This window comes from Pelodiscus sinensis, chromosome 27, assembly GCF_049634645.1.
Source record: "Pelodiscus sinensis isolate JC-2024 chromosome 27, ASM4963464v1, whole genome shotgun sequence".
NCBI lineage: Eukaryota > Metazoa > Chordata > Testudines > Trionychidae > Pelodiscus > Pelodiscus sinensis.
The window spans coordinates 5,397,603-5,410,524 of NC_134737.1; the positions used below are offsets into that span (position 1 = coordinate 5,397,603).

General features: G+C 44.1%; 1 protein-coding gene across 1 annotated transcript in view; it reads right to left on the reverse strand.

Annotated features, from left to right (window-relative positions):
* LOC102447148 (complement receptor type 2-like) overlaps positions 1-12,922 on the reverse strand; it is a 69,461-nt gene that overhangs the window by 38,542 nt on the left and 17,997 nt on the right. Inside the window, exons 10-16 of the mRNA XM_075909851.1 lie at positions 11,784-11,869; positions 10,671-10,883; positions 8,295-8,477; positions 5,837-6,025; positions 5,015-5,209; positions 1,653-1,841; positions 838-1,026 (exon numbers count right to left, since the gene is read on the reverse strand). Coding sequence (XP_075765966.1) covers positions 838-1,026; positions 1,653-1,841; positions 5,015-5,209; positions 5,837-6,025; positions 8,295-8,477; positions 10,671-10,883; positions 11,784-11,869 — 1,244 coding nt within the window. The remainder of the gene's footprint in view (positions 1-837; positions 1,027-1,652; positions 1,842-5,014; positions 5,210-5,836; positions 6,026-8,294; positions 8,478-10,670; positions 10,884-11,783; positions 11,870-12,922) is intronic.

Here is a 12,922-nt window from a genome sequence, read left to right on the forward strand (position 1 = left end):
TAACAGGACTCAAACACTGGTGTCTTTTATGAGCATTCATGCATCTATGATCCCTGCAGAACTCTTCAGAAGAAACTCAGCCTGCCTGCAGTAGACCCCAAACTGAATCAGTTTCTCTTCCTCTCTTTCACCAGAGATTTCCTGTCCCTCTGCAGGGCTAGTTCCCTGGAATGAACCAGAGTTGCAGAGGTAAAGCTGGAATGAACTGAAGCCTTATAACAAGACCCCAATGGTCCGCTCATGCAGTGCGGCCACCCAATGAACGACATGGTTCCTTCTGTGGTGCTAACAACATACATTGAATCTCCTTCCACATCCTCACCTCCTGATGGGAGAAAGGGACCAGAAAGAATGTCTGTGACCTGCCTCTATGCCAGTAGCATTTGGCCTGCCTGTCAGTCTCAGTAATAACCCTACAATTCTATCAGACTTTTTAGGTACGTCCATACCTACTCCTTCTACCAGACAAATGCAGCTACTTCTCCCAGGCCCCAGTTCGGCAAAGCACTTAAAAACGTACTTCATATTAAGCACAGAAATGACTCCTCCCTGAAATCAAGGCCACGCTTGTGCTCCAAGCTAAGCCTGTGCTCGAGAACTTTGTGGAATGAAGGCCTACATGAAGAAGAACACCTCATCTTTCTGGGACTGCCAGTAGGCACTGCAGCTGGGACTGACTGGTTTGCTATAAAGAAGGAATCTGCAGTGAGTTTGCTCATGGACATATATATGTTCAATACTGGAGTCTAAGTTATTAAATAGCTCCCAGGACACTGCAATGTGCCCTCTGCCCTTTTCTAATCACAGGCTTTTGAGTGTAATGAAGAAATGAATTACCTTTGCACTCAGGAGTAGGTGCATCCCAGTGTGGAGTTTCCCCATTACCAGCTATACATTGAAGGGTGGATGTTCCAACAAGTGACCAACCACGGTTACAGATGTAGGTCACGCTTGTGCCACCAGGGAAAACTCTTGTATTTTTGTGGTCGTGTTGTCCTTCTGAGATGGATGCAGGTGGCTCACAACCTGTAATGAAAGGGAGAAATACAGAATTCATACAGAAGAGAACATCTTCAAAAGAACAGGAGGCAGTATAAATACTGTGGGGTTTACTGGCACTACATTTATAACATGAGGTCCTTAGGAGGTCTGGAATATCACTGAAAATCTGCCAGCCCTTTCTGTTACTTTCTGGCTCTGAGTCAACATCATTCTATAGCATTAGGAGAGCAAAGGTAAAAACAGCCATCAGACGCACACCCTGAAAATGACTCTTTGATCTGTAGGGCCACAATGGCCATTGGTCACATGCTCATGATATTGAAGACCTGCAGTGAGTGAACTGCCCTGAATTAGAGACAATTACAGCCAGACCCTGAGAAATCCTGAAGGCCTGCAGCTCCTATGAACTTCAAAGGTTGGGTCTCCCTGCAAAAGTCCACGAATCATTAAACAGGATCTGTTACATATGTGTCATCTAATTCCAGATTTAAACTCCTGCTATAGCCATTGCATCTGCAGTGAGTTGGCCCATGGCTCCACATATGTTCAGGACTTACGGCTAAATTCTTAAATAGCCCCCAAGATACTGCCATGTGCCCTCCGCCATTTTCTAATCACAGGCATTCGAGTGTAATGAAGAAATGAATCACCTTTGCACTCAGGGGTAGGTTTGTCCCAGTGCGGAATTCCCCCATCACCAGCTATACACTGAATGGTGGATGCTCCAACAAGTGACCAATTAGGGTTACAGAAGTAGGTCACCCTTGTGCCCACAAAGAAATCACTTGTCCCTCCACGATCGTGCCGTCCTTCAGAGATGGCTGGAGGTCGCTCACAAACTAAAAAGAAAAATTCAGCATTCATACACAAGGGGACGTCTCCGAAAGGACGAGAGGCAGCATAAATACCGTGAGGTTTGCTGGCACTACATTTACAACAAGAGGTGCTTCAAGAGGTCTCTAATATCACTGAAAATCTGCCATCACTTTGTGTTAGTTCCTGGCTCTGGGTCAGCATCATATCTATGGCACGGAGAGAGCGAAGATGAAAATAGCAAACGAGAACACCCTGGAAATGGCTCTTTGACCTGTAGGGACACCGTGGACCAATGGTCACATGCTTACGATATTGAAGAACTGCACTGGGTCATCTGTACTGAATAACTGTGAATTACAGCCAGACCCTGAGTAGTCCTAAAGTCTTGCAGCTCCTATCTACTTCAAAGGTAGTGGGCTAGATGTGTCATACTGTCAGGAGACAGGGATCCCATTGTGTTAGGTGCTGTAACAACACATAAGAAGAGATAGTCGAACCCCCAAAGAGCTTACAATCTAAACAGACAGGACAGAAAATAAAAGTTGGAGGTGAAACAGAGGCTCAAGTATGCAAAATCAGTTGCCTAAAGGCACCCATTGGTCAATGGCTGACCCAGGAAAAGAACCATGGTCTTCTGACCCCATGTCTTATGTCCTACTCATAAGGATAGCTGTCTTTCTGGGTATTTAAGCCTTTGTGTTAAAGACCCACATGCAGCAATCTCTCTCAGTAGGATGAAAGCACAAGATGTCCCTTCTATGGTTTCAATTTGCCAGTCAGGAGAGTCTTGAGAATGCTACTCAATATCAAAATCCAGGTGACAGCAGAAAGAAAAGACCTTGCAGCTCCCTGAAAATGGCTGAGCTAATATAAAAGTTGCCCGTTGGTTTTGCTTTTTCTCTTTATTATATCTGGAGTTCTTTGAAACATCTTTTCCAGAATGCAACAGGAAGAGTGCAAACTTCCTGCCTTGAAAAAGGCCTGGCTGGGATGACTTAATTGGGATCTGTCCCAGTTTTAGCAGGAGGTTGACTCGATGACCTCCTAAGGTCTCTTACAAGCTTACAATTCTAGGAATGCAAAATTTTTGTGGCAGAGACCCTCCTGTCTTCATCTACGTTTGTACAAAACCCAGCACAATGGGACCTTGAACCCTACGTCTTGTGTGTGCTACTATAATGGAATTGTATACACATGAGCAATGACATTCTGTGAATTCATTGCTTTCAGTCATTTGTATTCAAAGAATGGCAATGGCTGGACACGCAGTAAAGGTTTGTGTGTGGAATTGGAAAAGGCTATTAACAGCGTGGAGTGATGCCTTTAGTGGGTGGCAAACCCTAGCCCACATTTTGGAAAGGGATGGAGTCACAGGTCACCAAGCCAATCCAGCTACAAGCACAGGTGTGTGTTTACTGTGTGTTTGCAGAGCATTCATAGAATCATAGAACTGGAGGAGACCTCAGAAGGTCATCAAGTCCAGCCCCCTGCTCTAGGCAGGACCAATTCCAACTAAATCAACCCAGCCAGGGGTTTGTCAAGCTGAGACTTAAACATCTCTAGGGATGGAGACTCCACTACTTCCCTAGGGAACCCATTCCAGTGCTTCACCACCCTCCTAGTGAAATAGTTTTTCCTAATATCCAACCTGGACCTCTCCCACCACAACTTGAGACCATTGCTCCTTGTTCTGCCCTCTGTCACTACTGAGAACAGCCTCTCTCCATCCTCTTTGGAACCTCCCTTCAGGAAGTTGAAGGCTGCTATCAAATCCCCCCTCACTCTTCTCTTCTGCAGACTAAACAAACCCAAGTCCCTCAGCCTCTCCTCATAGGTCATATGCTCCAGCCCCCTAATCATTTTGGTTGCCCTCCGCTGGACCCTCTCCAATGCGTCCACATCCTTTCTATAGTGTGGGGCTCAGAACTGGATACAATACTCCAGATGTGGCCTTACCAAAGCTGAATAAAGGGGAATAATGACATCTCTGGATCTGCTGGCAATGCTCTTCTTAATGCAACCTAATATGCCATTAGCCTTCTTGGCTACAAGGGCACACTGTTGACTCATATCCAGCTTTTCATCCACTGTAGCCCCCAGGTCCTTTTCTCCAGAACTACTACTTAACTGGTTGGTCCCCAGCCTGTCACAATGCTTGGGATTCTTCTTCCCAAGTGCAGGACTCTACACTTGTCCTTGTTGAACCTCATCAGATTTCATTGTGCGTGCCTGACAGGACTCAAACACTGGGGTCTTTCATGGGCACTCATACATCCACGGTCCCTGCAGAACTCATCAGAAGAAACTCAGCCTGCCTGCTGCAGCCCCAAACTACATCAGTTTCTCTTCTCCTCTTTCACCAGAGGGTTCCTGCCCCTCTTCTGGGCTTGTCCCCTGGAATGAACGAGGGTTGCAGGGGTAAAGCTGGAATGAACTGAAGCAGTATAACAAGACCCCAATGGTCCGCTCATGCAGTGCGGCCACTCAGTGACATGGTTGCTTCTGTAGTACTAACCACATACATTGAATCCCCTTCCACGTCCTCACCTCCTGATGGAAGAAAGGAGAGAAAGGGACCAGAAAGAATCTCTATGAACTGCCTCTATGCCAATAGCATTTGGCCTGCCTGTCAGTCATTGTAATGATCCTACAATTTTATCAGACTTTTCAATCTGTTACATCCATACCTACCCCATCTACCAGACAAATGCAGCTACTTCTCCCAGGCCCCAGCCTGGCAAAGTGCTTAAAATGTACTTCGGGTTTAAGCATGGAAATGTCTCCTCCCGGAAATCAAGGCCACGCTTGTGCTGAGCTGAGCCTGTGCTCGAGAACTCTGTGGAACAAGCGCTTACATGAAGAAAAACACCTCATCTTTTTGGAACTACCAGAGAAGAGGGGGAGGCAGGGTGCAATGGCAGAGCTAGAATTTGGCGAGGAAACCAGGATCACTGTTCTAAGGACACGGGACCCTCAGGACCTTTTAGGAGATGACTGAAGGGGAAGACAGAGGTTCAAAGTGATAGAGGCAGAAGAAGGGAAGCGAGAAGAGAGGAGGTGGGGGTGGGAGCGAAGGGAGAGACCCTCTTTTTCCAACTGGGGGCTCGACATGCTACCATAATACAAATATATAATAATGCATTTGTTTGGGATTAGGGCAGGTCCCTAAATCAGAGTTCTTCACTATTATACGTACGTGGTTCACAAACTGGTAATGGAGGATCCCATTCACGACTGTCTCGGCACATATACCGTGTTTCAATGCTTCTGAGAGCGTAACCAACATTACATGCCACGGTAATCCTGTCCTCATACTCATATGCTTCTTTTCTAGATCCGTACCAAAGTGTCGCTTTTCCATTGGGAATGTTTGGATATGGACATCGAACTCCTGCAAAGAAACATCCCCATCCCCAACAGAATTCAATCAGAGCAAAAACAACCCAGTAGCAGCAGATGTATCTATGGAGCAACATAACAATTTGCTAGCCACAGAAAGTCAGCCTTGCCTTCACATTTTTGAAGAGACTGGCTTTTGGTACAAGTTTTCCATCATCGAGTGAGATCGCAAATAATTTCTTCCTGCTGTGACTGTTAGTGGGCATGTCTCATGTGGATTGAGGAGTATCATTGTCAGTTTTCTTCTGGGCAACTATTTGAATTGCAGCTGGCAGGATATTTTGATTCTGATCAGGGCTCTGAACAACTCTGATTGCTGTGTTACAATAAATTCTGTGTAGAATCCGCCTTGATAGTCATCTGCTTTAAGTAATATGGAGGTGGTACATGGGAGCAGATGACTGGTTCATGAATGTACAAACTAAATTAGTATGACCCTGCTTCCTACTGTTAAATTAAGAACTCTCAGAATACACATTTACACACACTCTCTCTCTCATACACACACACACACACACTTTGACCCACATATCGACTATAGAATAACAGGCTCCTAAATTTGTTAATTTGGTAGCTCAGATAAAACAAAGACAGCTAAACCAAAGATTAATATGCTTACTCCGACAAAAGTTTTGGTGTTTTGACCATGTAAAATCATTTAGACAGGTAACACTTGCGGAGGATATTCCAGGTTTTAATTCATAACCTCTCTCACAGTTATATGTCACAACAGTCCCAGCTGGAAACAATGTGCTGTGAGAATGATCTTGAGAAGTATTAGGAATGACAGGCGGGTCATCACAGCTACCTAAGAACAAAAATAAAAGTTAAGGGCATATGTAACTGGGAAATCCTAGTGACAATGCATTCTTCTCTACAAGAATGTGACATGAAAGACATATATTTTAAATAAACAAACAACCCCCCCTCCCAAATCTAAAACTATCACAAAACAAGAAACTTGGCTGCACATACTTTTCTCCCAAGGAGAGGGAAACCAAACCAAACCAAACCAAACAAACAAAAAAAAACCCCAAAAACACATGCCAGCTGCACAGTTACTTTATTTAATGCAATACTGGAAGACACTCAAATACGAGGGTAATGGATGCAATATAACAACTTATATAATAAATACATAAACAAACAACAATAACCTGTAGCTCTTCTTCAGTAGATCTCAAAGCACTTCACAAAAAAGGCCAATATCGTTATTCCCATTTTACGGGGAAAACTGAGCCACAGAATGAGGAAGCAGCTTGCTCATGGCCACCCAGCAGGGCAGTGGCAGAGTCAGGGATAAATCCAGGTCTCCTGAATCCCACATCCAGTGTGCTATCCACTAGGCAACACTGCCTGTGGCGGAATTAAACTGGAATCCCTATTTTCAACCTACAAAGCATTGAACAGCCGTACCATGGAGCTGTCAGCTCAGTGAGATGCAGGTTTACACAGCAGTGACGACTTCCTCTCTTAAAACCAAAGAGACATAAAACTGGTTGTATCACTATTTTAGCACTGGTCCTACAATTGACAGGTATCTTTTTCCTCCTCCCTCCCCATTCTTTTTCTGTTATAAATTCTGGGTTTCTGGGCTATGTCTACACTGGCATCCTTTTCCGGAAATGCTTAAAACGGAACAGTTTTCCGTTATAAATATTTCCGGAAAAAGCACGTCTACATTGGCAGGATGCTTTTCTGGAAAAGCACTTTTTCCGGAAAAGCGTCCATGCCAATGTAGACGCGCTTTTCTGCAAAAAAGCCCCGATCGTCATTTTCGCGATCGGGGCTTTTTTGCGGAAAAGAAATCTGTGCTGTCTACACTGGCCCTTTTCCGGAACAGTTTTCCGGAAAAGGAATTTTGCCCGAATGGAAGCAGCATAGTTTTTCCGGAAAAACACTGATGATTTTACAGTCGATCGTCAGTGCTTTTCTGGAAATTCAAGGGGCCAGTGTAGACAGCTGGCAAGTTATTCCGGAAAAGCGGCTGATTTTCCAGAATAAGTGGCCAGTGTAGACACAGCCCTGTTGTTTCTACTCCAGCTCATCTGAGGAAGTGGGTTTTGCTCATGAAAGCTCATGATATATATTTAAAGTTACAGACTAACCCAGTTACACTTTGAGACACTGTAACAAATGTTCAGTTTAGTGTAGGTCCTCCCTGACAAGCCAGAAACAATCCTATTCCAAAGTGCCCTGGCATGTCTATCTTCTGGCAAGGTGGGTGAAATAATACCCTTTACTAGACAAGCTTCTGTTGGGGAGAGAGACAAGCTTTCGAACAGCACACTCTCGCCGTGTGTTGGGCCAATAAAAAGTATTACCTCACCCTCCTTGTCTTTCTAACATCCAGGGACTGACACGGCTACAGCACTGCATTATTGCTTGGCAGCCTAGGTAACCAGGTGCCTACATGGAGATTTTTCTGAAAAGCAGCACACAGATAACTAATTACACTAGCAAAGGTCCTGTTCCCGACACCTCATGCTGATGAGGCAGCAGCGAAGGCCTGCTCAGTATTAGAAGTGAAGGCACTAGTAGGAAATAGGAGCTCAAAATCCTTCCGTACCATAGGGTGAAACTTTGTTCCTATTGAAAACAATGGCAAAATAGCCACTGAATGAAGTAGAACTGGGATGTCACCTCATGTCTTCTACAGGTCCAGTACCTGCCTCCCACTAAAGTCAATCGCAAAACCCCAATTGACTTCAGTGGGAAACCCCATAAGATATTTGTATGTTATTAAATATAGAAGTTTGACTTCTAGTCCTTTTTTAATTCAATGGCAATATTCCCACTGGTCTGAATAGGATCAAGAATTGGACCTATGTTATGTTGTTTGTAATTCTGGATTCCTGGAGCTACTTTTTCCTCCCATGGTGCAGGCAGAAACCGTTTCTAGGAATAGAGTTAAGTGCAAAATGGAGATAGCTATTCTCAGTCATGCCAGTGGGTGACTGAAGGACAAGGGGCTCAGATCTGCAGGCTCATCTCAAGCAACCCTGTCCCCGAATCTTGGGTGAACAAGGGCTGCAGGGTTGGTTTGAAGGAGATAGCAGTCACCCTATGACACTTACTTCGCTCACAATCTGGTAACGGAGGATCCCAGCTGTTGTTTTCGTTGCACCGAACTACACTACTGCCTTTGAGGGTGTAACGGTGTTCACAGTCAAACATAACAGAGGATCTGTAGGTGTAGACAGGACTATATCCAATCAGCTGTTTTCCATGGTTAACTTTTGGCTGTTCACACCGAACGGCTGTGTAAGAAAAACACTGTCAGTGTGGGACCTGTATTGTTAACTCAAAATTGGGAAACAAAGATACTTCTGTGGAATCTGATCTATTTACCAGGAGGATGTAGATTTGAAAGAACATGCACATGGCCCCACAGAGATTCATGACATGACTAAACATGTCTGGTCTGTCTCCCAAACCATCTCCCCCACAAGCTAACTCTGATTTCTTTGAAACATTGTGTTAAGGAAAAGCTGAAAGATATAATGCCATGTTCTCCAATTCCTTGGGGTATCAGTTTTGATGGAACCTAGTAAGCAAGTTTTAGTCTTCTTCAGGTCTTTTCTTACCTCCAGTACAGTATCAAACAACGCCTGCTGAATTTAGTGACTGTCATCAAGGACAGTTCTGTTACAGGCGATTGTGGGATATAGGGTTTGGGGAGGGGGAATTGAGAGAGAGAAAGAGAGAGAGAGAGAGAGAGAGAGAGAGAGCGCGCACACACATGCATGCACATAATTACAGACTTTGACACGACAGATCTCATTGAGCAGCAAGAGCTGTATGACCTGCCCCTTCTTGCAACTTAGCATTCATGAACAATATAAAATTATTTCTCCAATCAGAGTTCCAGCTGTGCTTATGGCTGATCCAGACACGCAGACCGTGTCTCCTGTGAAGAAGATATGCTTCTGGTTTTATGAGCAGAAACCTCAGCTGGAATATCTCCCAGAATGAGTGAAAGATTTGAACCCATTTGGGTTCTTTTCATTTCAAATCATTCAAAATTGAACCATTTTTGTTTGCTTTTTAATTCCATATATTCCCCCCCTTTGATCCCCATATAGGTCTTATAAAAATATGACCTGTTTTTAAAAAACCCTTAATATAGGGTTTTCAGTAAGTTCCATTACCATTTTAATAACATCTGATACAAGTTTTCTGGGAGAAAAACCATTACAAATAATGTCATGAAAAATAAAACAATTTTCAATCATTTTTTATCACAAAACAATATGCTTTTTTAAAGGACTTTTTTGACATAAAAACTTGAACATTTTTCATTCTGCTCCAGTTATTCTGAGGACTCTGAGGGTGCGTCTACTTAGCACCCTTACCTCCAAATAGCTTATTTCAAAATTTGACCAAATTTTGAAATAAGGCACTATTCCAAAACGTCCCTTAACCCCCATGCAATGAGGTTTACAGGGACGTTGAAATAGCGAGCCCGTTATATTTTGATATAACGGGCTTGCTCTTAAGATGCAGAATAGCTATTTCAGGATACTGGAGGTATCCCAAAATAGCTCCGCTGTGTAGATATAGCCTAAGTGAATCAACTAAATAAACCCCATTCTTCTGTCCTTCTCCTCTCCTTGCCCACCCTACTGCAAGCCCAGCTCCATCCTTGCAGTCTTAATGCTGCTTCGCACTGACAAGCAGACCTTATCTGCTTATCTCTTCCCACACTGACTGACCCAGCTTCATATCTGTAACCTGGCTCCTTGTCTAAGGGAGGCACTGGAAGGAACACAGTGTGTGGCAGATCAAGGTAGGTCTTGGCAAGGTGACTAGGAACTCATGCCAGTCTGGACACAGTACATGCATTTTCCTGCACCCCAGCAACATTCTCCAATGGGTGTTACTGATAACATGCAGTGAGGAGTGGGGATAAGATGAATCAGTGGACAATCTGTAAGGGTACGTCTATACTGCATGGCTATTTCGAAAGAAGCTATTCCAGAATTGCTATTCTGAAATAGCTTATTTCGAAATAGCACGTCTACACTGAAAGGAAGCCTCAAAATTAGTCCGAGACATGCTTTCCTAAAGTAGATGTGCTATCTTGATTTAGAGCCCCAGGAGGCACTGGGGAGGAATAACTTAGAATGGCCTTGGTGAGGGGCATTTCAAAATAGCAGCAGTGGAGCATCCACACACACCTTATTTCAAAATAGCTAGTTCGGAATAGGAGTTATTCCTCGGAGAATGAGGTTTACAGATTTCGGAATAAGCTGTCCGTTAATTCAAAATTATTTCAAAATCACGGAATGGTTGTGTAGATGCTCACATTGTTATTTCAAAATAACACTAGTTATCTCAAAATAACAGTGCAGTGTGGATGCACCCTTAGAGAATGGCACAGTTCTGACTTAGGTTGCTAATGTGTGTGTGTACACCACCACCCTTGCCTTACAGTAATTGGATTATGTCACCTTTGCACTGAGGGGCAGGCCCGCTCCAGTGTCCGTTGACATTATCTGTGGTTGTACAGTGAATGGAGGCCTTTCCGATAAGTGAGAAAGGCACCTGTCCTCTCTTTTCAGCATCACACTGGTAAGTGACAGATGTTCCATAGTTGAATTCCTCCATGGTCGTCCCAGTATGTGTCCCATGCTCTATGTCTGGCGGAGGCAGACACGGTATCACTGAAGAGAGAAAAAAAGGAGGGAGAGGGGGAAGAAAGGAAGCGAGAGAGAATTTAATGTATGTCCTAGTTAAAGAAAAGGCCAAAACACAATGGACCAGAACCTCAGTTTAAAATCAGTGTCCCTCCATTTGACGCCAAGGGAATACTGTATTCTGATTCCCATTGGCTACTGTGGAGTGATAGGTTATGGGTCTGGCCTATAGGAGACAAGATTTTAAAACTAGAAAACAGGGCATCTTTCCTAATGTATATATGCAGCCACAGCGTGATGGGAGTGGATGCATAGATAGAAGGATTATGAAAACTGAAGGCAGGAGGAGAAATCAAACGGAGATCTTGACCGTCAAGAGTATGGAGGATTCTATGGCACTTTCTACAAACGCAGAAGCATGAGTTCTGGCATTCTGATAAAATTCCTATTTTGGTAATTAAACTCTGCTTATAGTTTCAGTTATGTGCAAAATGCTTCAGTCCTAAACAGTTACTGCTTCTTCTAGGGAAACACCCCTGTCCCTTTCCATCCTAGGGATAGTTGTGTATGAGTGGCAGGCAAAGTTCTCTCTAAATATACAGATATCAGTAAAATGCTTGGAGATTGTGCTATATGCATGTTAATGCTAGACCTCTGAGGAGCAAGTAGGGTCTGATTCAATTTACACTAGCCAAGGATCTCTTGACCAAGAATCTGATTCTTTTGGGCTTCTAGCCCACATTAGAGTAGAAAGTTAACAAGGTTTTCTACAGCATAGTACAAGAGGAAAACAAAACTGAAGCATTCAAGATTTAGTATGCAGCAAACTGATAAATGAGTTGTGTTGCAGAATCCATCCAGCAGGAGAAAATATTGTCTAACTCTGATTATACTTTCACTAGAAAGCTATTAAGAGTCTCTACTCACGCTGGCAGTATGGAATCTCTTTGTCCCATGTGACTTGTGATCCTTCAAGCACACATTTTCTTTGTGCCGTTCCAATTAGTCTGTACCTGAATAAAGGGACAGGGAAATTACTATGCAAAGTGCGATTGGATGTGCTGCCCACTCCATCATCAATAAGGCTTTCTTTCTCTTACATCATGATTAGTAGGATTGGTCCACAAGTATTCATCAAAACTATTTTTCAACAGTAAATTGGATTTTCAATTGCTTTTTACAAAAAAAAAAAAAATGTATCTGATGTTTGCAGAAAGTTCCCATGGTTCACGGGAAAACACCATGCCTCCAAACGGAAATTTTTTAATCTCCAAATACTGTCGCAGTGCCACACTGGAACTGCAGCTTAGATACCTCGTTCTCCTATGTAGGCTGGGTTCCTTGGAGAGGCTACATCTCCAATGATTAATCCTGGCCTTTACAAGGAGAGGTAGGATCATGGGAATGAATCTATGACTGAGTTGCTTCTGGGCTCAGGACAAATAATTGTCAGGTCCCTAGTCAGATGGACAGAACCAAAAAGGTATTTTATTTAGCTATTGTCCCTTTCAGGCAGGGCACCCATCTGCAGCAGATTTACTCAGCACTAGCAGGCAGGTCACCAATGACAAATCAAACAGAATCCTGTATCATGCCCATCTTCCTACAGAGAGGACCTGGCAGGCAACTGTCTCTCGGGTAGGGATCTAATAGGATAACCGTTTACATGGGTTAAACCATAAGCCTGTCCCTCTCCTGGGGAGCTGGCTGCCGCACTATGCTTCTGCCTCTGTATCAGAGGCAGCAGCACAGGGCAGCAGCCGGCTCCTCGGGAGCAGGGCCAGCAAGCGGGAGCTGGTATGTTTGGGAGTTGGCTTTTAAGCTGACTCTCAATGCACAGTAGCTCCCAGGGAGCTGCCTGCTGCCCTGCAGTGCAGGTGCGTGTAACTGCTGAAATGTTCAGTGGTTACACAGTTATCCAAATTACCCGCTTTTTTAAATCCCTATGCTGAAGCCATTCTTGGCCTTAGCCAGGCCCCTCTCAAAGTGAGAGTTGGCAGTCTGGTCTCCTTCCCAGTCAGCCTCTAAACCTGGCACCTACAGCAGCTGTAGCAGGGTGGGGATGA